Raw genomic sequence first — 23,997 nt, forward strand, 5'->3', positions numbered from 1 at the left:
ATTGAAAGCATCAAGCGCAGTAAAGCATCAAACATGAAAAACATCCCTATACAGGGCTGCCTTCAAGTCTCTTCCAAAAGCCAGATAGTTGTTTATTTCCTTGACATCTAGCGGCAGGGTGCAACTACAAAGAAGGCCCTCTGCCTGGGTTCATGCATCCTCACGTCTTGCAGTGAGGGAACCGCTAGAAGGCCCTCGGAGCTGGACCTGAGTGTCCGGGCTGAACAGTGGGGGTGAAGACGCTCCTTCAGACCTTGCAGGACAGCTGTTGTCATCCGGCCATTCAAACATTCTCTCTCCTTTCTTCCTGCAGTTTGGTGCTCTCACTCCTTTGGAACCCAGGCTAGGGAAGAAGCTCATTGAGCCCCTCACCAACCTCATCCACAGGTGAGTGAGTCAGTTCTTTGGTGGTGCTAGTCCTTAACGCCGTTTGTGCAAAGCACCTCTTGCGCCTCAGCTGCTGATAGCCAAGAATCCCAGCCCCCCTGCCTTTGTGTTTCCATTCAAGCACACACTTCTGCTTCTGGGACAGGGTTGCCAGGACACTCTTCACCCCTTCGCCAGCCTCCTGTCACCATTGGGGGGGTGGGGTCTTGTAAAAAGTGCAGCACGCCCTCTCCGCCTTTGCCAAGGGAGCACCCCCATCCATTTTTTAAAAGGACACGTAGATCCCGTGCGAAGTGTTCCACTTAACCCTCCTTTCTCTCCCCAAACAGCCAGCGCGCCCTCTTCCAATTCCCCAAAGGGGGTAGAGTTCATGGCAGCCCCACCAAAGATAAAAAACTAGTCCTTCTCCAAGAAATGCGCCCAAGTGGACAGTATGTATACTTCAAAGCAAACACAAACCCACCCCCCCAAAACTCCACCACCCCCGTGCTCTGGTCTCCTCCCTCTCTTCTTCACCCTAATTCTGCTGTAGTTGAATAGCTGTTGGGGCCAGGGGTGGGGGTCGGGTGGGGGGGCTACTGGCCGAGAAAGCCCTGCGAGGTCCCAAGTTGACGCTCGAACCCTGACCATTCTTTGATTCTGTGTTAACGGGAGCGGAGCCAGCCGACTTCGAAGATGGCGGTGGCAGGGGTTGGTCTGGAATGAGCAGCCTTCAACTTTTTCAGACCCGGACTTGCCTTTTAACCCAGGCGTGTTTTGAGACCAATTTATTATTATTATTAATGTGTTTAATTTGTTGGAAGCCACTCAGAGTGGTTGCGGCAACCCAGTCAGGTGGGCGGCATATAAATAATCATAATAATAATAGTAGTTACAGATAGGTAGCCGTGTTGGTCTGCCATAGTCAAAACAAATTTTTTTTTTCTTCCAGTAGCACCTTAAAGACCAACTAAGTTAGTTCTTGGTATGAGCTTTCGTGTGCATGGAAGAAAATAATGATAATAATGATAATAATAGCAATTTTTTATTTTTATTATTTTATTCTTTCTTTCTTTCTTTCTTTCTTTCTTTCTTTCTTTCTTTCTTTCTTTCTCTCTCTCTCTCTCTCTCTCTCTCTCTCTCTCTCTCTCTCTCTCTCTCTCTATTTGGCCATATATTTCATATGGTCAGAGTGCTGCTGCTGCGACCCACCTTAGATTAGGCCAGTAGTGAGTACCCAGTGGTTTAGAGAAGGGGCTGTGGCTCTGTCCTGCAGCCCATCCATTTGGCCCACAAAGCCATTTGGCCCAAGCCATAGCCACCCACCTTGCACCGGGCACCATGTGGAATGTTAAGTGTGGGGCAGGGAAAACCCCAGCTTAATTTTTTTATTATTAAAAAAACCCCACCCTATTTTATTCATATACCACCTTTTTCTCCAATGTGGTTCTCAAATCCCTTCCCATTTTATCCTGACAACAACCCTGTAAGTAGGTTAGGCTAAGACGGTGAACGCTCCCCAAGATGAGCTTGGGGGCTGAGTGGGGGATTTGAGCCCTGGTCTCTCCCAGGTCCTAGTAACCCTTTAACTGTTATGCTGTGCTAGCTTGCCAGTGAGAGAGGGACACAGGAACCTGCTATATACAAAGCCAGACCATTAATCCCTCCAGCTGCCTGCTCTGGTTGGCAGAGGCTCCCCAGAGGGGACAGTTCCAGTCCTACTTGGAGATGCTGGCAGAGCATCTCCAACCTGCCCACAAAACAGGTGATCTAACCATTTAGCAAGCTGGAAGGAGGTTTGAGGGCCCTGCTGACAGGGAGTGTCTGCTGAGCTCTGCAGCTCCTTGCAGAAATAGCCCTTTGAAAGGAGCTTTGCAAGTGGTTGCCAGCTCTCACCTGTGCAGGCAAAAAAGAAAAAAAGGTCACCTGGCTTTATTGGGAGGTCAGGGGATTGGCAGTTGAGCAGCCCCACCCACTTGTCAAACTGCCCACAAGTGCTGGGGTAAGGATCCAGTTTCCCACCCCTGCCCTAGAAGTTAAAACAGAGCAAGGTGCATAACCCAACAATAGAACATGGTTTCAGATTGTAGTTTGTTGGCGGCAGAAACACCATAGTTAAGCACATGAACGCACGCCAAGCCATATTTTACTAAACTGTAGCTGCACAAACCATGGTTTAGCGTTAGGTGGGAATCAAGACATGGTTTTATGCCATGGACAAGTTAATGGCGCAGCACTCTATGTCGCGTAAACCTAATCTCTGCTTCCCAGAGCTGTTCACTTGCTGCCTGCAGAACAGCATCTGAAACGGGTGCCAGTTCTGCAACATGGATTAGATCAGGGGTTCCCAAATGTGAAAGAAGCAAATAAGACCAGACCAGCATCTAGCACAGCTGACAAATCATTCTGTGGTCCACCAAGCCCCCTCGACCCTTTTCAAATGGGGCAGGGAGTTTGGGAACCACTTGATTAGGTGGTGCTGCTGTTGCCTATTTTTTAAAAAAGGAGAAGTGCGTATCTCTAGCTAGCACCACTTTCACTGGGTGGACCTCAGCCCGGGGGCTGCTCTGCGGGATGCGGTCCTGGAAGAGCAGGGAGAGTTGCCACCTGGGATGTTGACGCAGCAGTGGAGGGGTGTTTTTTTTGTTTTGTTCTGTTTTTGCTTTTGTGCTCCTCCCACTTCTCGCACCTCACGGCGATCCCATTCCTCTCACAAGCGTGCAAAGCCGCATAAATCCCCACGTGGTCCCCACTTCTGGATTCTCCTTAGATGCGGCCAATTTGGGTGGCGATTTGTACCAGGCCTGTGGAGCTTGCCCATCTCCCCACCCCCCACTCCTCTAGGGTAGATTGGCTCCTCCCCTATCAGCACTATGATCCCACCCCATTAAAATAGCCGCCTTCCAACAGGAACCAGAAGAGGGCGCTCTGCCTCTGTTTGTGTGTCGCTCTAGGCCTTTCTCCTTAGCTCTGTGGAAAGCGTGTTGTGGCTCTGCATCCCTTGCGTTCTCCCTCACCTCTCTATGGTTTGGGGCGGGTTGTCTGTGTTGTGGATCTTGCAAATCCAGTGGTCAGAACACCTGCGCTGACCTGGGGAAGCAACCAGGGTGAACTGACCTTCAGCCAGGGTTTTGGTCGACAAAACACGGGGCATTTTGATTTCTAAATCCTGGTATTTAAACCTGTAATTCATATGGTTCCTGAACAGGCACACAGGCTGATTGCTTGATTGCTTGTGAGAATTTGAAAAGTGTTGGTCCCCAACAAAATAGCAACCATTTGGCTTCCAGTAATATAGATCTGCAAAGATCTGCACTGTCTGGTGACTTGTTAGTGGGGCAGATTCAAGGGGACACATAAAACTCATCCACAACTCGGGGCTACTTCATTAGAATGACTGGCCTTGCCCCATCCTGTTCCCACTGCTTCGGTCTGCAGAACTGACTCTTTTTTTCTACGCAGCACCATGTTTGTTCCACGTTCCAATCTTTTAGCAAGACAGCATTTGTTCTCTGCCTTCATTCTATCATGCTTAAAAATGTTTCATCCTGACATGTGGTCATTACACATCTTGGCTTTTGAAACTGTTTACATTCTTCCTTTATATCTTGCTGGTTTTATCATGTCTGTGGATTTTATAGCTAGTCTTTAAGCAGTGTGCCGTATTTTTCTGTGTATAATACACCCCCTATTTGGGGGGACTCAGATTTAAGAAAATGGGGGGAGATGGTCCCATGTGTAAGATGCCCCCTAATTTTTGACATTTTAAAGGGAAAAAGCCTAGTCTTATACACGGAAAAATACAGTACGTGTTTTGCTAAATAATGAAGCTGTAATATTGGAAGCTGGGGAATACGGGGTGTTAACAGGAGGGGCTGCACCTCTATTGGGGGACAAGTCATGTTCCTTCTGGGGTGCTAGGTCCACCTTTGGTCCCCACCCTGTACTCTGCTCTCACCCGTGGCTCCTGGAAGCTGTCAGAAATGCAACAGCGGGTGCAGTCCCGGAGATGGCTTTGACTGGCCGGCTGAACCAGGCGAGGGGAGCCGATGGGTCTCAAACCCTCGGTGAGTTAGGAACTTCCCTTCCGTGTGAAGATAGGCTCCAGTGAAGGGAGTGGACGGGACCAAGGGCAGGTCCAACGGTCAAGATGTCAGTTTCGCAAAGTGGCTCACAGTAAACAACAATAACTGGCTCAGGACCGCAATACTGTACATTGAGTACTGCCTCTCCCTATATAAAACAACCCATTCACGAGAACGGGGCCTTCTCTGAGTGGCTCCCTGTTTGTGGAACGCTCTCCCCAGGGGAGTTCGCTTGGCCCCTTCATTATACACCTTTAGGCGCCAGGCAAAAACGCTCCTCTTCTCCCAGGCCTTTGGCTGATTAATATTCTACAGCCTTTTAAATGTGTTTGTGAGAAGGGGGAGGGCATTACTGTTTCGTTTTACTTATTTTCATGTTTTTATCCTGTATTTTTATTCTGTGACCTGCCCTGAGATCTTACGATGAAGGGCGGTATACCAATCAGATAAATAATAGAACAACACAAATGCAACATAAACCGTTGGAATACTTAACAAATCATCAGCAAAACAGTCACTATTAACAAAAGAACTCTTTAAAAGAGCTAAACAGCACAGCCACAACAAAAAAGTCGTAATATATGATTCGCAAAGCACTGCAGCACTCATAATCCGCAAAACAATGCTAACAGCATTAGCAAACCAGCAGCCGAAATCACACTAAGCCCTGCTGAATTTGTGCACTCCCATGACTCGCGACCTTCCACTTAGCTCATCACATGCACTTAATGCTCGTGTTAGCAACTCCTTTCTGAAGGCTGCTAAGGCTGTGGATAGGAAAAGCCATTGTCTTGATGGTCCTAAAGTCTCACGCTGCCTCCAAACACAGAGGTAAAACCTGGTCAGCCGGCTAGTGGACACCCATAGCCTTTCTCCTCCATAAATGTGCAATGTTGCAATACTTTCCTGCGAGCTTTCCACAGTGCAATAACTCTCTCTTTCCCCCCTCTCAGCACTTCCGCCATGTCGCTGCTTTACGAATGTGTGAACACAGTGATTGCAGGTAAGGAAAGGCATTGCCAAGCACGCCATTATTGTTTACCCCTCCCGACTTGCGTGTTTTGCACCGTACCGATTTAAACTCCCTTTTCTCTCTCCCCCCCCCTTCTTCCTCCAGTGTTGATCTCTCTCTCCTCGGGGATGCCCAACCACAGTGCCAGCATCCAGGTAAAGTCCCATCTTGGCCTGCCAGCCCTCGCGGCAGCAGCTGAAATTTTGCTGAAGCGCAGAGGGCTTTCCTTGATTGCAGAGGGAGGTGGAAGGTGTCATCCTCTCCGCCTCTTGCAAAAAAACAAACAAACTTGTGCGTCATTTCTTTACAGCTCTGCGTTCAGAAGCTGAGGATACTGATAGAAGATTCGGACCAGAACTGTAAGTCTCGGGCCTGGGGGGTGGGTGGAGGTCCTTGGCACCAGGGGCAAGGGAGGGGGCACCCTTAAAATCCTGCTAAATACTAATATGAGTGAGCAGTTGCATCTGGCTTAGTCATTTTATGATTATGATTGATTGATTGATTGATTGAATTTATATACCACCCTATACCCAGAGGTCTCAGGGCAGCTCACAAAATAAAATCAAAATATAAAACCACAAAATACATAATCAAAATAAAAACAACCCAATAACAACCCACCCCCCAAAAAAAAACAAAAAAAAGAGCATAGGATATCGATCAAATCAACCAAAGGCCTGGTTAAAAAGGAATGTTTTTGCCTGGCACCTAAAGGTATATAATGAAGGCACCAGGCGAACATTCCTGGGGAGAGCAGACGGGGAGCCAATGCAGAGAAGGCCCCGTTCTCATGTTGCCACCCTCCGGACCTCTCGAGGAGCGGGCACACAAAGGAGGGCTTCAGAAGATGATCTCAGGGTCTGGGTAGGTTCATAAGGAAAGAGGCAGTCCTTGAGGTATTGCAGTCCTGAGCCGTTTAAGGCTTTATAGGTCTGTTGAAATCCACTGGGCTTTCCCAACTTGAGTCTGTTGATTTCGCGGAATCTACTCTTGAGTGCAGCTCAGCTTCCCTGGCCTCCACCGCCGCCTCTGGAAATCTTATTTGGCCTTTGTGTGTGTTTGTGTCTCCTCCTCTCCACGTAGTGAAATATCTGGGGCTGCTGGCGATGTCCAAGATCCTGAAAACCCACCCCAAATCGGTCCAGTCCCACAAGGATCTCATCCTTCAGTGCTTGGATGATAAAGACGAGTCCATCCGCCTCCGGGCCTTGGATCTTCTCTACGGGATGGTACGTTCACCTGCTGCCGCAACATCACAGAGAAGAGGTCTTAACTTTTAGAAATATACCCTAAAACCCTTAGGAGCGCTGCAGCAAGAACACCATCCTGGGAGGCAGGAGGGAGATCAAGCTGGGGAAGGTCCATGGCTCATTGGTAGGGTGCCTGCTTTGCATGCAGAAGGTCCTGGCTCAATTTCTGACCACTCCCAGGTAGGACTGGGCAAGATCCCCTTCTGAAACCCCAGAGAGCTGCTGCCAGTCTGTGTCAACCATAGTGAGTTAGATGGGGCCAAGAGTCTGACTCAGCGTAGGGCAGCTTCCTGCATTCCTAAAGCAAACTATGCTTTGTGGGGCGACAGGTGTTGCATCCAGAACACTCTCAAAAGCAATAGAAGGCAGACGTAGAGTTGGAAGGGACCTGCAGCTTCATCCAGCCCAGCCCCCTGCAGTACAGGAATCGGGGCTCAGGAACCCCTGGCAGATGGCCACTCAGCCTCTGCTTAAAAGCCTCCGAGGAAGGAGAGTCCACCACCTTTATACTGTTGAACTTCTTGATGTTTCTTTGGATTCTCCTTTCTTGCCATCTGAATCCATTGTCTGGGGTCCTCCCCAGCAGAGCAGCAGAAGACAAGCAGGCTCCACCTTCCATTGAGATATTTGAAGGTGGCCACCTTCCCACCTCTCAGTTCTCCTCTTCTTTAGCCAAAACATCCTCAACTCCTTCAGCTGCTCCTCAAAAGGCTTGGTTTCCAGGCCCTTCATCATCTTGGTTGCCAGTGATGTGCAGATTAGGGGGACTAGGCTATGTTCCCAGTTAATTGTTCATGTATGAAAGCCCGGGATGCTTCTGCCTGACTTAGGGAGGCGCGATGGTCATGCACACAACGTCAGCATGTTGGGACATCACAACGCGATGTTCACACATGCACACACACCCCCAAATCGCCCTCACAAGCTGGCACCATTGTTCCCCGACAAAAAACTTCACTGTTGGTCGCCCTCCTCTTAACACGCTCCAGCTTGTCAATATCCCCTTTAATGACTTGCCCCTTCCTCCCCACCAACCGGCCTCTATAACTTCAGGTGTCCAAGAAGAACTTGATGGAGATTGTGAAGAAGCTGATGATCCACGTGGACAAGGCGGAAGGGACAACCTACAGGGATGAGCTGCTGACCAAAATCATTGACATATGTAGCCAGTCCAATTACCAATACATCACCAATTTTGAATGGTCAGTATTTCTGTTTACCTACAGGGCTTCACACATTTCATCTAATACATGTTCCTCTGTTTCATATATTACCATTTTCTTCTCGTTGCTCAAGTTTCAAATCCTGCCGGCTATTTGATTATGATTATTCTTCCATAAATTGCCCATTGTATCGACCTCTTATTTTCACTGTTAGCTTTGCCAGTTCCGCATAGTCTGTTAAATTTAAGAGCTGTTCTTCTTTTTCTGGACTTTTCTTTCCAGTTCTGCGTGTATAAGGTTCTGGCTGCTGTTTCTTGCATGCATAAATAAGTTGATTAACTTATTTATTTATTATATTTATTTATTTATTATATTTATATTATATTATTATTATAATCAACTTATAAGTTGATTAACTTATTCTTTGTGACCTCTGACCCAATTATCCCTAGGAGAAAAGCTTCAGGTTGGTGGGGGGGAATAACCAATTTTTATCATTTCATTTTCTTTTTATTACTTTGTTTTTTAAGGAAAAGGCCATAGCTCAGCGGTAGAGCAATCCACCTTGTGTGCAGCAGGTCTCAGGTCCTGTTCCCAGCAACTCCCGTTAGGGCTGAGAATATCCCCTGAACTGGAAACCCTGGAGAGCCACCTTCAATCACTGTAGACCAGGGCTTCCCAAACTTGGTTCTCCAGCTGTTTTTGTTCTACAACTCCCATCATCCCTGGCCGAAGAACCAAGTTTGGGAAACCCTGCCGAAGACAGTCCTGAGTTTGAGAGACCCAATAGTCTGACTCGGTCTAAGGCCCCTTCCTGTGTTCTCATGTCCAGGTACATCAGCATCCTGGTGGAGCTGACCCGCCTGGAGGGGACCCGCCACGGCCACCTCATCGCTTCCCAGATGCTTGACGTGGCCATTCGCGTCAAGGCCATCCGCAAGTTCGCCGTCTCCCAGATGGCCATGCTGTTGGACAACGCCCACCTCCTGGCCAGCAACACCCAGCGCAACGGGATCTGCGAGGTCTTGTACGCTGCGGCCTGGATCTGCGGGGAGTTCTCCGAGTAAGTTCCCAGCTGCACGGTGGCATCTGTCACGCAGGAGCACCCAAGCTGTATCCTGCAGACAACCAGTGGGCCTGCAAGATGGGAGTCAAGAGAGCGACAGGTTCCCCAGCCCTTTTCTAAGAAGCAGTGTCTGCTATGGGATGATTGAGATGAAGAAGTGCCTCTATTGAGAAGAGGCCTTCCCTCCTCAGTGGGGAATTCCTCCTCTTAGACCAGGGATGGGGAACATCTGTCAGGTCCCTCCCAGATGTTGCTAGTCTCCAACAACCACATGACCAGTTGCCAGCATCTGTAAAGACATGGTGCTGGTATCACCTGTGTGGGGAGGTAGTTCCTTGCCCTTGGGCCAACACCCGAGAGCCAGTGTGGTGTAGTGGTTAAGAGTGGTAGTCTCATAATCTGGGGAACCGGGTTCGCTTCCCCGCTCCTCCACCTGCAGCTGCTGGGTGACCTTGGGCTAGTCACACTTCTCTGAAGTCTCTCAGCCCCACTCACCTCACAGAGTGTTTGTTGTGGGGGAGGAAGGGAAAGGAGAATGTTAGCCGCTTTGAGACTCCTGAAGGGGAGTGAAAGGCGGGATATCAAATCCAAACTCTTCTTCAACACCACAAAGGCTGTCTCACGAACCACCAGGGAGGCCTCGCAGCTGGGAGAGGGCCGAGTTCTCCCCTTGCTGCCTCTTGTGGTTTCCTCGCTTTCCCTCCTTGAAGGAGGATTTGGGACACCCCGCCTCTAAGCACCTTCTTCTCCCCCTCCTCCTCAGGCACCTCGAGGAGCCTCACCAGACTCTGGAAGCCATGCTGCGGCCCAAGGTCACCACACTGCCCGGCCACATCCAGGCTGTGTACGTCCAAAACATGGTGAAATTGTACGCCGCAATCCTGCAACAGAAGGAGCAGGCCGGCGAGAAGGAGGTGGCGCAGGAGGCGACGCAGATGATGATAGAGCGCCTGCCGCAGTTCGTGCAGAGTGCAGACCTCGAGGTCCAGGAAAGGGTAAGCAAAAATCCTCCCAAGATCCCATCTCTCTCTCTTTTTACATTATCATTTTCTATTAAATTTCTAAAATTTCACGATTAGACAATTGGAATCAATTGCATTGATTCATAAATTGGCTTCCCATCCCCAAATTCACAGTGTTTTTTTTCCAAAGCTTTTTCTTTTTCATTTTTGCTCAAATTAAAGTTTTCACAATAAAATAAGATTATATCTAGAACAAATGAAGTCAGAAATATCGAAAAGGAAAGAGAAAAACGCAGCCCTTTTCATACCCTTTTCTACTGTGATATATCAAACTCTCACTAATACAATTACTGTATAGTTTTTCTGCTGCTCCTACAGTGGTGCCTCGCAAGACGAAATTAATTCGTTCTGCGAATTTTTTCGTCTAGCGAATTTTTCGTCTTGCGAAGCACGAAATCCCATAGGAATGCATTGAAAATCAATTAATGCGTTCCTATGGTCAAAAAAAGTCCAAACAAAGCCAAATTTGGTACAACAAGAGTTTATTAAGCGCTCTTTAAAGTCACACATACTGTAAAGAGCATTTCAAAATTCAAATCCAGAATTTTTTTAAAAAAACAGCAGAGTGCCCCAGTGGTCACAGAAAATCATAAAAATGCAGAAAAAAAACGCAAGCTTCCAGATTCTTGCAAACCCCTCCCCAACTGTTCCCCCAGCCACCCAGCACACAGAAATTCAAATCCAGAATTTTTTTTAAAAAACAGCAGAGTGCCCCAATGGTCTCAGAAAATCATAAAAATGCAGAAAAAAAAAACAAGCTTCCAGATTCTTGCAAACCCCTCCCCAACTGTTCCCCCAGCCACCCAGCACACAGAAATTCAAATCCAGAATTTTTTTTAAAAAACAGCAGAGTGCCCCAATGGTCACAGAAAATCATAAAAATGCAGAAAAAAAACGCAAGCTTCCAGATTCTTGCAAACCCCTCCCCAACTGTTCCCCCAGCCACCCAGCACACAGAAATTCAAATCCAGAATTTTTTTTAAAAAAACAGCAGAGTGGCCCAATGGTCACAGAAAATCATAAAAATGCAGAAAAAAACACACAAGCTTCCAGATTCTTGCAAACCCCTCCCCAACACCAAGTCCTTGAATTCCAAACACCCCAACCCAAAATCCAAAACCCCCCAAAAAAGTTTTAAAAGCTTAACTTACCAAATGGCTGCAAAAGAAGTTTTGGAAAAGCTTCAAAAATCACCAAAGTCTTTAAAAACCTCAAAAAAGGCTACTATGTACACTGCATTCTATGAGTTGCTCCTCGAAGTCAAGTCGCAACTGTATTAACGGTGTTAAGAAAAAGGAAACAAACTTGCAAGACGTTTTCGTCTTGCGAAGCAAGCCCATAGGGAAATTCGTCTTGCGAAGCAGCTCAAAAAACAGAAAACCCTTTCGTCTAGCGAGTTTTCCATCTTGCAAGGCATTCGTCTTGCGGGGCACCACTGTATCTCGAATCCTGCCCGCAATTTCATTTGACTATAATACTTTTTCAAACAGTCCAAGAAAGGCCTCCATTCTTCTATAAAAAGCTCATCATTTTGATCTCTTAATATTGCTATCAGCTTTGCCATTTCTGCATAGCTTGTTAATTTTAAAAACCACTCTTCCTTCGTGGGAATCTTTTCTTCTATTCATTTCTATGCAAATAATATTCTAGATGTTGTTGTCACATACGTAAATAGTTTGGTCATCTTCAAAATGTCTGTCCCTATTATGCCTATAAGAAAAGCTTCTGATCTTTTGGGAATAATCTATTTAGATATCATCTTCATCTCACTGTATATCATTTCCCAATAGCCTTTTACTTTTTCGCATGTCCACCACATATGAAAGAATGACCCTTCTGTCTACTTACCGTTCCCAGCACTTACCTGGCATATTTTTATACATTTTGGCTCATTTATTTGACATTAGGTACCACCTGTGCAACATTTTAACCCTCTGGCTAAAATCAGTGTTTCCCAAACTTGGGTCTCCAGCTGTTTTCAGACTACAGTTCCCACCATTCCCAACCACTGGTCTTGCTAGCTAGGAACGATGGGAGTTGTAGTCCAAAAACAGCCAGAGACTCAAGTCTGGGAAACACTGGGCTAAATCAACAAGTCTCCCTCTCTCTTTTTCTCTCTTAACTTTAATAAATTTCTTTCCTCTCGTCAGGCCTCTTGCATCCTCCAGCTCATGAAATACATCCACAAGCTTCAGATCAAAGAGGTCCCCGTAGCCGAGGAAGTGATCGCTTTGTTCGCTGGGGAGCTCAACCCTGTCGCCCCCAAAGCCCAAAAGAAGGTGCCCATTCCAGAAGGGTAAGATTCTCTCCCCCCGGGTGACGGCATTGGATCTCGGGGTTCTGGGCCTGCAGCCTCGCCTGCCTCCCAGCCAGTCTGAGAGGAGTGAAATCGGGGGAAGGCAGAGCAAAGGGGTATTAGAAAGGGCAAGGAGGGACCGTGCGATTTCTGTGTTTGCAGCAGGGTCTGCCGCAGTGCACTGTGCATGGGGCTGCCTTTTAAGGTGGTCCAGAAACCTTGTTTGGTTCCAAGCGGGTGGGGGGGTGTATTTTGAACCTGGGTGCTGCATTCTCTCATGGAGAAGTCGTGGGGAGGAGCAGAGGAAAAGGAAAGGGACAGTGATAGAGGGGCGCAACAGATGCAATTCTTACCCATTGTACGGTAGGTTACATTCCAGTTGCGCAAAAGGTGTGTACACTCCCCTCTCGTTGCCTCCATAAACACCTCTCTGTTCCCCATCCAGCTGAGCAAAGAGGCACATTAATCACTCAAGGAAGCATCCCAGCTATGCAAAAGCGCTTCAGGAGGGTGCAGAATAGCCCTGTGGGAGGGTCCTGAGTGGGGCTGGACGATATATCGTCCCAAACCGTTTTGAAGTCTGTATCGTGATAGCAGTTTTCAAAATTTTGACCCGGCAATATACTACGAATCGGGGTGTGTGTGTGTGTAGCCAGTCAAGTTCTCTACATATTTCAGACATCATGATATATTGGTATATCGCAGTGTTTAGCTGGTGATATATTGTGACGTTGAAAACCAGATATCGCCCCGCCTTGAGTTTCCGCAGCCCTGAACTGGAGAAATGATAACTCAAGACTGGGTGTTGTGGTGATGGTGATGATGACAATGATTTGCCCACCCTTCACTCTAAGAACCCAAAGCAGGTTGCAACGATTAAGAAAATTGCTCAGAACAACCTAAAATCACAGAAATAAGATGGAGTTATAGAATTGCAGACTTGGAAAAGACCACAGGTGTCATCTAGTCCAGCCCCCTGCAATGCAAGAATCTTTACCCAACATGGGGCTTGAACCCGTGGCCCTGAGATTTAAGAGTCTATTCTGTTGACGGGAAGCTATATAAATCTAACTAGAATTAGTAACTTTTTGAGTAATCAATAGCAAGAGCAGCTTGGTAGTGATGCAGAGGCTCTCTCCTTTCCCAGCTTGGACCTTGACGCTTGGATCAACGAGCCTCCCTCGGACAGCGAGTCTGAGGACGAGAAGCCGCGGACCATCTTCCACGAGGAGGAACAGAGGCACACAAGGCACCGGCAGCCTGAAATGGACGAGGAGGAACTGAAGAGGGTAGGCTGGCTGCAGAACAGGGGTGTTGGAGCATGTCATGGAGTGAAAGAACTGTAGCGTTGGAAGGGACCATGAGGGCCGTCCAGGCCAACTCCCTGCAATGCAGGAATTTATTATGCCCGTCATGTATAGGCATCGTGCCCCTCCGGCTCACGAGAGGAGCCAGCACTTTTAAGTGGGCCCGGAAACTGATTGGCAGTCAGTGCGGTCGGGCCAGGAGCAATGCAATATGCTCAAACTGTTTTGTCCCAGCGAGCAACCTGGCCACTGAATCCTGCACCAGCTGACATTTCCAAACTGTCTTCAGAAGCAGCCCCACGTATAACATGCTGCAGTAATCTATCCTGGAAGTTCCCAGAGCCTAGACAACAGAAGTTAGGCTGTCCCTGTCTGGACAGAGACACATCTGGGCCCCCAGCCAAAGCTGATGTGGAGCTGGGTGGGGGGTGGGGTCATTTGCACTCTCCTTTTTTAAATAAACAAAGCCAAGAAAAATGTTCCAATAATCCTCAATATATTAGATTTTTAAACCCACCGCCGTGCCCCTTGTCTCTCCCTAAAGCGCCGAGAAGTCCGGAAGCAAGAACAAGCAAACAACCCGTTCTACATCAAAAGTTCTCCTTCCCCACAGAAGGTAAGCCCAGATCCTTGTCTGGTAGATGCAAGGGACCCACTCTAGGGTGGTGGTGGGCCCTTCTCTCAATGGCAGGGATCCTGCTGTTGCTTTTGATAAGCCACACGGGACCAGTGTTGGCACATGACATCTCTTGTTTCCCCACCTGATCTTCTTCCCTCCACCCCCACCTTGTCCAGAGGTACCAAGATAGCCCCGGCGTCGAGCACATACCTGTGGTGCAAATTGACCTCTCCGTTCCTCTGAAAGTTCCTGGTAAGAGTTCTGCCAGTTTCCCAGCATTCCACACCAAGGAACGGGGCCCGGTGGGTGGAGCTATGCAGATGAGCGGCCTGGATTCTCAGCGCTTCCAAATCACATTTTCTGTGCCCTGGTCTCTGCTTCCCACTTCAAATGCTGGGATCCTGAAAGGGCGAGTACACCTGGCTTCCATTTCTCCAGCTGCTGAAGTTGGAATAGCTACACAAAGAGGGCATGCCTGCCTTTTAAAGTCCATTAATTTCAATGGGTCTCCTCTGAGTAAAAACATTAAGCATTGAAAGCTTCCCAATAGGGGGCTGCCTTCAGGTGTGTTCTGAAAGCTGTGTAGTTCTTAATCTCCTTGACATATGAGAGGAGGGTGTTCCACAGAGAGGGCACCACCACCAAGAAGGCCCTCTGCCTGGTTCCCTGTAACCTCACAATGAAGGAACCGCCAGAAGGCCCTCAGAGCCTGGACCACAGTGTCCGGACTGGATGTTGAGGGTGGAGATGCTCCTTCAGGTATACTGGGTCAAGGCCGTTTAGGGCTTTAAATGTCAGCACCAACACTTTGAATTGTGCTTGGAAACGCACTGGGAGCCAATGTAGGTCTTTCAGGACTGGTGTTATGTGGTCCCAGTCACCAGTCTAGCTGCTGCATTCTGGATTAGTTGTCGTTTCCAAGTCACCTTCAAAGGTAGCTCCACGGAGAGTGCATTGCAGTAGTCCAAGCGGGACCAGAGCGTGCACCACTCTGGCGAGACAGGGAGCAGGCGGGGAGGGTCTCAGATGGAGCTGTTAGGCAGCCTCCTTGCATGCAGAATTGACCATGGACAGCGAAAATGACTCCCAGGCTGTGTACCTTGGCCAGCGTTTCCTTTCAAGGCTGGTGCTCAGCCCACTGCCCCTCTTGAGAACTCTCTCTGTCCCTCTCCGCCCATCAACGCAGGCTTGCCGGTTTCTGACCAGTATGTGAAGCTGGAAGAGGAGCGTCGGCACCAGCAGAAGCTGGAGAAGGACAAGAAGAAGAAGAAGCAGAAGAAGCAGGAGAAGGAGAAGCGGGGAAAGCACCACCGGCGCCACAACTCGCTGCACACCGAGAGCGACGAGGACATTGCGCCCGCGCAACATGTGGACATCATCACAGAGGAGATGCCAGAAGTAAGCCCTGGCGGGAGGGTGCGGCTGATGCACGGATCAAGGCACCCACCCTGTTCTTCCTGGTGTTCTCTGGCTGTGGGTGGATCGGGAACCAACCTGGTTACAAATCCTGATGGGTGGGGGTGGTAGTAGTAGTAGTAATTAATTAATTAATTAATTAATTATACCCCGCCCATCTGGTCAGGCCTCTCCAGCCACTCTGGGCAGCTTCCAACAAAATATTAAAACGCAATGATGCATCAAACATTAAAAGCTTCCCTAAAGAGGGCTGCCTTCAGATGTCTTCTAAAAGTCTGGTAGTTGTTGTTCTCTTGGACATCTGATGGGAGGGTGTTCCACAGGGTGGGTGCCACCACCGAGAAGGCCCTCTGCCTGGTTCCCTGTAACTTGGCATCTCGCAATGAGGGAACTGCCAGAAGGCCCTTGGAGCTGGACCTCAGTGTCCGGGCAGAACGATGAGGGTGGAGACGCTCCTTCAGATATACTGGACTGCGGCTGTTTAGGGCTTTCAAGGTCAGCACCAACACTTTGAATTGTGCTCGGAAACTTACTGGGAGCCAATGTAGGTCTTTCAAGACCGGTGTTATGTGGTCTCGGCGGCCGCTCCCAGTCCCCAGTCTGGCTGCTGCATTCTGGATTAGTTGTAGTTTCCGGGTCACCTTCAAAGGTAGCCCCACATAGAGCACATTGCGGGAGTCCAAGCAGGAGATAACCAGAGCATGCACCACTCTGTACCCTGGCCCATCTAGCTGGGTTTCTCTAGCCACTCAGGGTGGCTTACAGCACATTAAAAAACACATTAGACATTAAAAATTGCCTGAAAAACTAGTTATGGGTATGGACCCACTGTCTGTCAAACAGCTCTTACTGTCAGGAAGTTCTTCTCAAGGTTTATTCAGAATCTTTCTTGTCACTTGAAGCCATGGGTTCAAGTCCCACCCTCCGGAGCAGGAGGAAACAAACTTGATAACCTCCTCTCTCCGTTAAATGGCCACTGCATAGATTTTAAAGGAAGGGGGGGCAGGCAAGGTAACAGCAGATAAAATTCATTCTGATGGTGTGGTTTCAGGCTTGAGGTTGAGGTTGATGGGTAAAGTGGTCATAATAGCAGGTAAGCGTGCCTGGGGTGCTCACACTTTGCTAAATGCAGGTGGATCTGGGGGTGGGGGTGGGGAGTGCAGAAATAGAGGGGCTGTGTTCTCCCCGCACAGTTGGAGACAGCAGTGCTTCTGCACCCCGGTCGCTGGGAATCACAGGGAGAGTTGCTGTTTTGCTCAGGTTCTGCTTGAGAGCCTCCCGTTGATGCTTCTGGTTGGCCGCTGTGAGCGCAGGTGGCTGGACTGTAGAAGGACCCCCTTTGGCCAGATGCAGCAGGCAGATTCTTAATCTGGCAAATGAAATCCTGCTGCAGCAGTACGGTGGCACAGTCATTATCTCTTGGTTCAGGGTGGTGGGAACATATTTCTGACTTCAAAAAAATTCTGTCGCTGTGGCAATGGAGGGTAGGTCACCAGCCCCCCTTTCCCCTGCCCCTTGGAGGTCAGCTCCTCATTGACCTACTCCCTCTTTCTTCCCTTTTTTTCCAGAATGCTCTGCCCAGCGACGAGGATGACAAGGACCCCAACGACCCCTACAAGGCTCTGGACATTGACCTTGACAAGTAAGAAAAAAGCTGGGCTGGCGTTCTTCTGCTTTCCTGGCTAGCGTTAAACCTTCCTGGCGTCAGCTGAGGCCTGTTGCTTTGCCCCTCTCTGGGATGATGATGATGACGATGATGATGATGATGATAATAATAATAATAATAATAATGATAATAATAAATTTTCTTTATACCCCACTTTTCCTGGTTCAGAAAACTGGGCTCAGGGCGGCTAACAACAAATTTAAAACTCTTAATTGATGCAACAAAAAACAGCATCGGAGTGCAAGGAGCATTTGGCTAGCCGGACATTTTGCTGAACTACAACTCCCATCACCCCCAGCCATCGGCCATGCTTGTGGGGGCTGGTGGGAGTTGTATTTCAGCAATGCCTGGAGGGCCAAATTTCCCTACTCTTGGTTGTAGTTCAGCAATATTTCATTCATCTGTTTCAGGTATTTAGGTGGAGAGATGGAGATGGCTTAATATTCAGATTTCTAAGCCATGTGCATGAATTGTGGGTGTTTGTTTTTTTAAAAAGAAAATCAGTACTTGAGAATGAGAACGATTCAAATATAGACCGCTTGCTAGTATGGCAAGCCCTCCTTTATGTCACCTGCGACCTCTGGGGTGAGCTTGGTTTGGGGCAGACACTGACCTTGTGGGCCAGATTAGACCCAGGGGTCACAGGTACCCCCCCCAGTCTTCACCTTGTGGGCTTAGCTTTGTTTAGGGGGTGAAGCCATTGATTTGAACACTTCCATTGCGTCTTTTAAGAGGCTAGGTTTGCTCCTCAGGTTCTTCCAGCTCTTCCGTTTGTATGTTCTGTGAGGCATCACCAGAATTATTTTGCATTTCTCGCTCTCTGTCTCTTTCCCTCCTGCTTCTTCCATTCGCACAGTTGCTGTATTCTGTCGTCATGTGTATTTTATTTTATTTTTTTCCTGTCTCCCTCTCTTTCTCTCTGTCTTTCACACACAGTCTGGTTTCAGGGAAATCGGCGAGGTAAGCGCTACCCTCTCCCTATCTCTCTCTCTCTCTCTCCAGTGTATGGGAAGTTGTTCTTTTTATTATCTATTAAATTTGCATACTGCCCCTTTATCCATAGATCTCAGGGCAGTTCACAACATAAAATTACAATGTAAAAACCGCAAGTTGGCTGCTCCCTTTCTGACGTCGTAAAACCCCGACACGGCCAAGAGAGCTGGTGACCCAGCCACCCCACCCCAAACTGCAGCAGAAAAAAGAGACTCTCTTGAGAGACTGGGCGGGGGATCAATTTTCTCTCTCTTCTGCCTGCATAGACCTGAATTTGCATGTTTGTGGCCTGGAACAAAAGAAACGTTTAAAAAAATCATATTTTTCACTAAAGCAACTTACAAAATAAAAACATGCAGTATGCAAAACTGAAAATCCCAGAACAGCATTTATGGCGCAAAGGCCTCCTGGAATAAACCTGTTTCAGCCTTGCATCTGGTGCCTGCTAGATTTCTAGTGACAGGGAGTTCCATGATCTGAATGGCGTTTGGTCGCTTGCTTGCCTGGAGCCAATCTTCCGTTCGCCATAGGCGACCAGGAAAGCAGCTGTATGCAATCCACCTCGCTGTTAATCCGTTATAGTGCTCCTGAAACTTACTCCAGGACAGCCTTCCGCAGCCCAGGTGCCCTTCAGATGTTCTGGAATTTCCTCCATCACGACTCCCCAACAGCCGCAGCCAGCATGGGGGGCTGCTGGGAGTTGTGGTCCCCAGCCGCTGGAGGGCACCAGATGGGCAAAGACTGGTGTCGGGGAACTTCTGGTCACCCTCAGGCCGTTTCAGAGGGTTCATTCAGTGACGGAGCTGAGGTCAATCACAACTTCCTGGGAGTGTAGCTGTGTGCTATGCATGAGAGTGTGTGTGGTGTTAATTCTGGCCTTGCAATGGGCACCATATTACCGGCCCTGCTAGAATCCTGCTTTTGGGTTGGAAAACAGGAGGCTGGATCTTGAGATGGTGTTTTTTGCAGCCTGGGTTGAATTTGTATATTTATTTACCCTTCACCTGAAGATCACAAGGCAGTTCACGGCGTAAAAATGCAAAATGAGATGCAAAAATGCAAAACGAAACAGATAATTAAAAGCAAACAAACCTCTCCTGTCCTTCCTTCCCACTAAAAAGGCCTTTGGCGGACAGCGAGAAGCTTCCGGTGCAGAGACACAGGAACGCCGACGACCTCAAGTCGCCCCAGGAGGCGGAAGTGCTCTCCGCAGAGAAGAAGAGCAAGCGACCAAAGAAGAAGGAGAAGAAGCACAAAGACAAGGAGCGGGAGAAGGAGAAGAGGAAGGAGCGGGAGAGGAAGATCGAGGAGGAGGTGGAGGAGGAGCAAGAGGAAGAGGAGAAGAAGGTAACACAACCACACACCTGTGCTCTTCTAGAGTCCGTTCAGAGCAGGGACGGGGAGCCCCGTGGAGGGTCCGGCCATTGCACTCTGATTCCCAGCACCCAGGTCTGATGGGAGTTATAGTTCAGCTGCTGCATTCCAGCAGGGCTCACCAGTCGCAGATGATACTGGGAGTTATAGTTCGAAAGCACCCAGAAATGGGCACGGGGTTTGCTGTTTTCATACACACTTTGTGTATCGGGGTGGAGTGGTGGTGGTGATGATGATGATGATGATGATTATTATTATTAGTTGTTGTTGTTGTTGTAAGATTTAAATATGTTGTAAAAGAAAGTGCACTACAGGTAACCCACAGTCCTTTTTGGCTCCCCTTCTCTCTCGTTCCAGCAGGAAGACATGGACTTCTGGCTTTCTGACGGTCCGCCGCCTGCAGCTGCTACGGAAGCAAAGGTTAATCTCCATTGCAGAGCTCTGGAATGATGTGTGTGTGTGTGTGTGTGTGTGTGCGTGCGAATGCAAGTATTGCAAACTCAGGTATATACGTATTTTTCGCTCCGTAAGACGCACTTTATTCCTTCTAAAAAGTAAGGGGAGATGTCTGTGCATCTTATGGAGCGAATGTGTGGTCAATCGCTGGCTCCCTTTCTGGCCCCGCTCCCTTGCCCAGGCCTCCATTGTTGTATGTCCTGCAGACTGAGACTGTTTGTTTCCCCAGTGACATGTGACTGGCTGATTAGATTATGCCTGGAAACTGTAAAAAGGGCTCCCTTTCCTTTCCTAAAGAAGCTGCAGAACTTTTGAGCTGAACCCCATAAACACAGGATTTTTTTCCCTTTGCAAAGTAAGCCCAAGAACTTTGAGCTGATCCTCAAAAAAGGGAACTTTTCCCCTTTGCAAAAGAAGCTGCACAACTGTGAGCTGATCCCCCAAAACCCAGGGCTTTCTCCCTTTCCTCCTCTAAAAACTAGGTGCGTCTTATAGTCAGGAGCGTCTTATGGGGTGAAAAATACAGTAAGCGAGGTGCCAAATGACTCCTTAAACCAGTGGTTTTCAACCAGTGCGCTGTGGCACCCTGGGGTGCACTCAGTGGTGTAGCGTGGGGGGTGCAGGGGGGGCCGGCCGCACCGGGCGCAACATCTGGGGGTTAGGGTTAGGGGGCGCAAATCCACGGGTTAGGGGGCGCAAATTACTTGCCTTGCCCCGGGTGCTGACAACCCACGCTACGCCACTGGGTGCACTGAATGGTGGTCAGGGGTGCTGCAGGCAACACTGGCCTCTGTCCCTCTTTCTTTCTTTCCTTCCTTCCCTCCCTCCCTCCTTCCCTCCTCTGATACCTTCTTGCGTCTTCCTCCCAAAGGCTTGCATGGCTGTTCATTGCAGCAGCCCCAGCTGCAGGCTCCCCAGGCGAATGGTGCCTCTGGGGCTGGCCAGGGGGAGCTTCCCAGGCCCCTGTGGGGCAGTGTGAGGGGGCACCTCTCTTTGGGGCAGGCGGGCAGCCCAGAAACCAAGGGTAGCAAATGCCCAGAGGACTCCCAGGGAGAGGGGAGAGGAGAGGAGGCTGAGGGAACACTCCACAAGAGAGAGTGTTCAAAAAAGGGTGAGAGGCTGCCAGCTCTGCAGGCAAGGGGGGACATAACTGGGCTCCTGAGCCTCACAGGGGTGCCGCAGAAAGAATGGAGTTGGTCAAAAAGCTGTGGACTCAAAAAGCTTGAAAACAGCTGGTTTAGGCGAAGACCTTGGGACCTGTTGCTCCCATGTTTTCTCTCCCCGTCCCCAGTATCTCAGCGATAAGACTGGGATATAAGGTATCAGGAGTATCTTAAGATCTCCTGGAGCCGTGTTGTTAAGGGCCTTGTAAATTAACGCGAGAACCCTGAGCCTGGCCCGGTAAAGAGGCAGCCAGTGGGCTTGGGGGAGGGATGCAAGCAGGGAGGTGCCCACAGTTTGAGGGCATGAACCATTGTAAAGTAAGACCCCTCCTTGCCCCTCTGGGAGAGCCTCCTAGATGTCCCTTAGTCCCTTGGCTTGCTTTTTGAGCATTTTCCACCAGACGTCAATGAGATAAGCTAGAACTTTTAGAAGACATCTGAAGGTGGCCCTGCATGGGGAAGTTTTTAATGTTTGATGCCTAACTGTGTTTTAATTTGTTGAAAGCTGCCCACAGTGGCTGGGGCAACTCAGCCAGATGGGCAGGGTATAAATAATTTCAATCTTGCCGCCTCCCTTTAGAGCCCTTCTGAGCCGAGTGTGAACCTCACAGGGGCTGGGGAGCCGGTGGGGGCCCAGAAGGAAGTGCGAGAAGAAGAGCTGGAGGAAGAAGAGGAAGGAAAGGTGAGTGGCCAAGTCCCTGTCCCCGACTGCCAAAAAAAGGAGGGGGAGCAGGGGGGTTGTCAGTCGGCTTATCTTATTGTTTACTTGAATATTTGCGACCCATGCTTTCATAAGATATGTCAAGGCAGTATGGAATACAGTCTGGACACAGACGTCCACCTCCGAGGCCCTTCTGGCGGGTCCCTCCCTGCGAGAAGTGAAGTTACAAGGAAGCAGGCAGAGGGCCTTCTTGGTGGTGGCGCCCGTCCTGTGGAACGCCCTCCCGTCAGATGTCAGGGAGATAAACAACTGCACAACTTGAAAAACACCTGAAAGCAGCCCCGTACAGTGGTACCTCAGGTTACATACGCTTCAGGTTACAGACTCCGCTAACCCAGAAATAGTGCTTCTGGTTAAGAACTTTGCTTCAAGGTGAGAACAGAAATCGTGCAGTGGTGGCGTAGCGGCAGCAGGAGGCCCCATTAGCTAAAGTGGTGCTTCAGGTTAAGAACAGTATAGGCCTCCGGAACGAATTAAGTACTTTACCTGAGGTACCACCGTATACAGAAGTTTTTAATGTTCGGTGTTTTATTTTGTTTTTATTATTTTGTTGGTAGCTGCCCAGAGTGGCTGGGGAGCATATAAATAATATTATATTTTTTATTATTAATTAAAACCACAATAAGACCGCAGTAGATGCTGCTTGGTTAAGGAGAAACATCCGTAGTGTGAAGCGCCTGTCCCCAAAGCGGTTTTTGATAGATTTGGAAGGAAGGCAGGGGCGGTTCCCTCTATGGTCAGGGAGTTGCACAGGGCAAGGTCTGGCGGAGATCGCCGAGGTTCACACCTTGGCTTTTAATGGGCGATATGGGAGGAAGGTGTCTGACCCCTGGATTTCCCCCTGGCCCAGTCGAAATCCTCCAAGCACAAGAAGAAGAAGCACAAGAAAGAGGAGAAGTCTAAGGATAAGAAGTCGAAGAAACACCAGGGCAACAGTGGAGAGGAGCTCCCTGCAGAATCGGTGCAGAACGGGACGCTGGAGGATGAACCGTTACCGGTGAGCAAGGGTCTTATAATTGCATCTTTTGGTGTGTTTTTTCTTCTTGTTATTATTAACTTGTTTTTTATTGATATTTTAAATGAATATTTTAGGCCATCTGGCAAACCGCTTGAGAGGTCTTCTGCAGGATCTCCCAAACTCAGGTATCCAGCTGTTTTGGGACTACAACTCCCATCATCCCTAGCTAGCAGGACACCAGTGGTTAGGATGGTGGGAATTGTAGTCCCAAAAACCAGCTAGAGACCCAAGTTTGGGAAACACTCCTGTATGGAGATTTCTTTTAATCATAGCCAGTGTTAGTCCTGCCCAGAGTAGACCCACTGAAATTGATAGGCATTACTAACTTCTCTTAATTTCAGTGGGTTTACCCCGAGCAGAACTTTATATATATTTACTGCATTTATAACCTTGCCTTTTTCTATAATGAACTCAAGGTGGCATACATTTAGTCCGTACAAAAACCCTGCAAGGTCGGTTAGGCTGAGAGTGAGCGACTGGCCCGAGGCCACGCAGACAGCTTCTTGGCTGAGTGGCAATTTGAACCTGGTCTCCTAAGTCCCTCTTCCGGCGCTCTAACCACGCTGTCTCTCCACACATAATTGGCCACAGCTCAGGAATGACGCCCTTAATAACAGCTTGCACCTTAATATCAGCAAGACAAAGGAGATGGTGTTGGACTTTTGGAGGAAGAGAGGAGAACTAGCCCGCTGTACATCAGGGAGGGCTGTGTGGAGAGAGTCTCTTCCTTTAAATTCCTAGGAGTTTATCTCAGTGAAGACCTTACTTGGAAAATCAATACAACCCAGGTTGTTAAGAAAGCCCAAAAGAGACTCCATCTCCTCAGAGTATTGCGGAAGAAGGATGTCAATCAACATTTGATGATCTCCTCCACCACAGTAGAAAGTGTCCTTTCATACTGCACCACGGTGTGGTATGCTGGTTTGACATCAACTGATAGGAAGTGCCTACAGAGGGTGGTGAGTGCAGCACAAGATATTATGGGCTGTCCCGTGAATCCACTG

At 48.8% G+C, this 23,997-nt stretch overlaps 1 protein-coding gene across 5 annotated transcripts in view; it reads left to right on the plus strand.

The window, feature by feature from the left end:
• AP3D1 (adaptor related protein complex 3 subunit delta 1) overlaps positions 1-23,997 on the plus strand; it is a 47,994-nt gene that overhangs the window by 17,836 nt on the left and 6,161 nt on the right. Inside the window, exons 8-26 of one of the 5 annotated variants that reach the window (XM_083594378.1) lie at positions 314-387; positions 5,405-5,454; positions 5,569-5,618; positions 5,774-5,822; positions 6,547-6,692; positions 7,767-7,915; positions 8,709-8,939; positions 9,706-9,937; positions 12,115-12,260; positions 13,408-13,549; positions 14,112-14,183; positions 14,363-14,438; positions 15,373-15,584; positions 17,171-17,244; positions 18,205-18,228; positions 19,383-19,608; positions 19,993-20,055; positions 21,835-21,936; positions 22,826-22,972. In XM_083594378.1, coding sequence (XP_083450504.1) covers positions 314-387; positions 5,405-5,454; positions 5,569-5,618; positions 5,774-5,822; positions 6,547-6,692; positions 7,767-7,915; positions 8,709-8,939; positions 9,706-9,937; positions 12,115-12,260; positions 13,408-13,549; positions 14,112-14,183; positions 14,363-14,438; positions 15,373-15,584; positions 17,171-17,244; positions 18,205-18,228; positions 19,383-19,608; positions 19,993-20,055; positions 21,835-21,936; positions 22,826-22,972 — 2,265 coding nt within the window. Of the gene's footprint in view, positions 1-313; positions 388-5,404; positions 5,455-5,568; positions 5,619-5,773; positions 5,823-6,546; positions 6,693-7,766; positions 7,916-8,708; positions 8,940-9,705; positions 9,938-12,114; positions 12,261-13,407; positions 13,550-14,111; positions 14,184-14,362; positions 14,439-15,372; positions 15,585-17,170; positions 17,245-18,204; positions 18,229-19,382; positions 19,609-19,992; positions 20,056-21,834; positions 22,267-22,482; positions 22,973-23,997 lie in introns of all 5 variants that reach the window. The other 4 variants (XM_083594379.1, XR_014543312.1, XM_083594380.1 and 1 more) reach the window with 4 other exon arrangements.

This window comes from Podarcis filfolensis, assembly GCF_964270895.1.
Source record: "Podarcis filfolensis genome assembly, chromosome: 18".
Classification (NCBI taxonomy): domain Eukaryota; kingdom Metazoa; phylum Chordata; class Lepidosauria; order Squamata; family Lacertidae; genus Podarcis; species Podarcis filfolensis.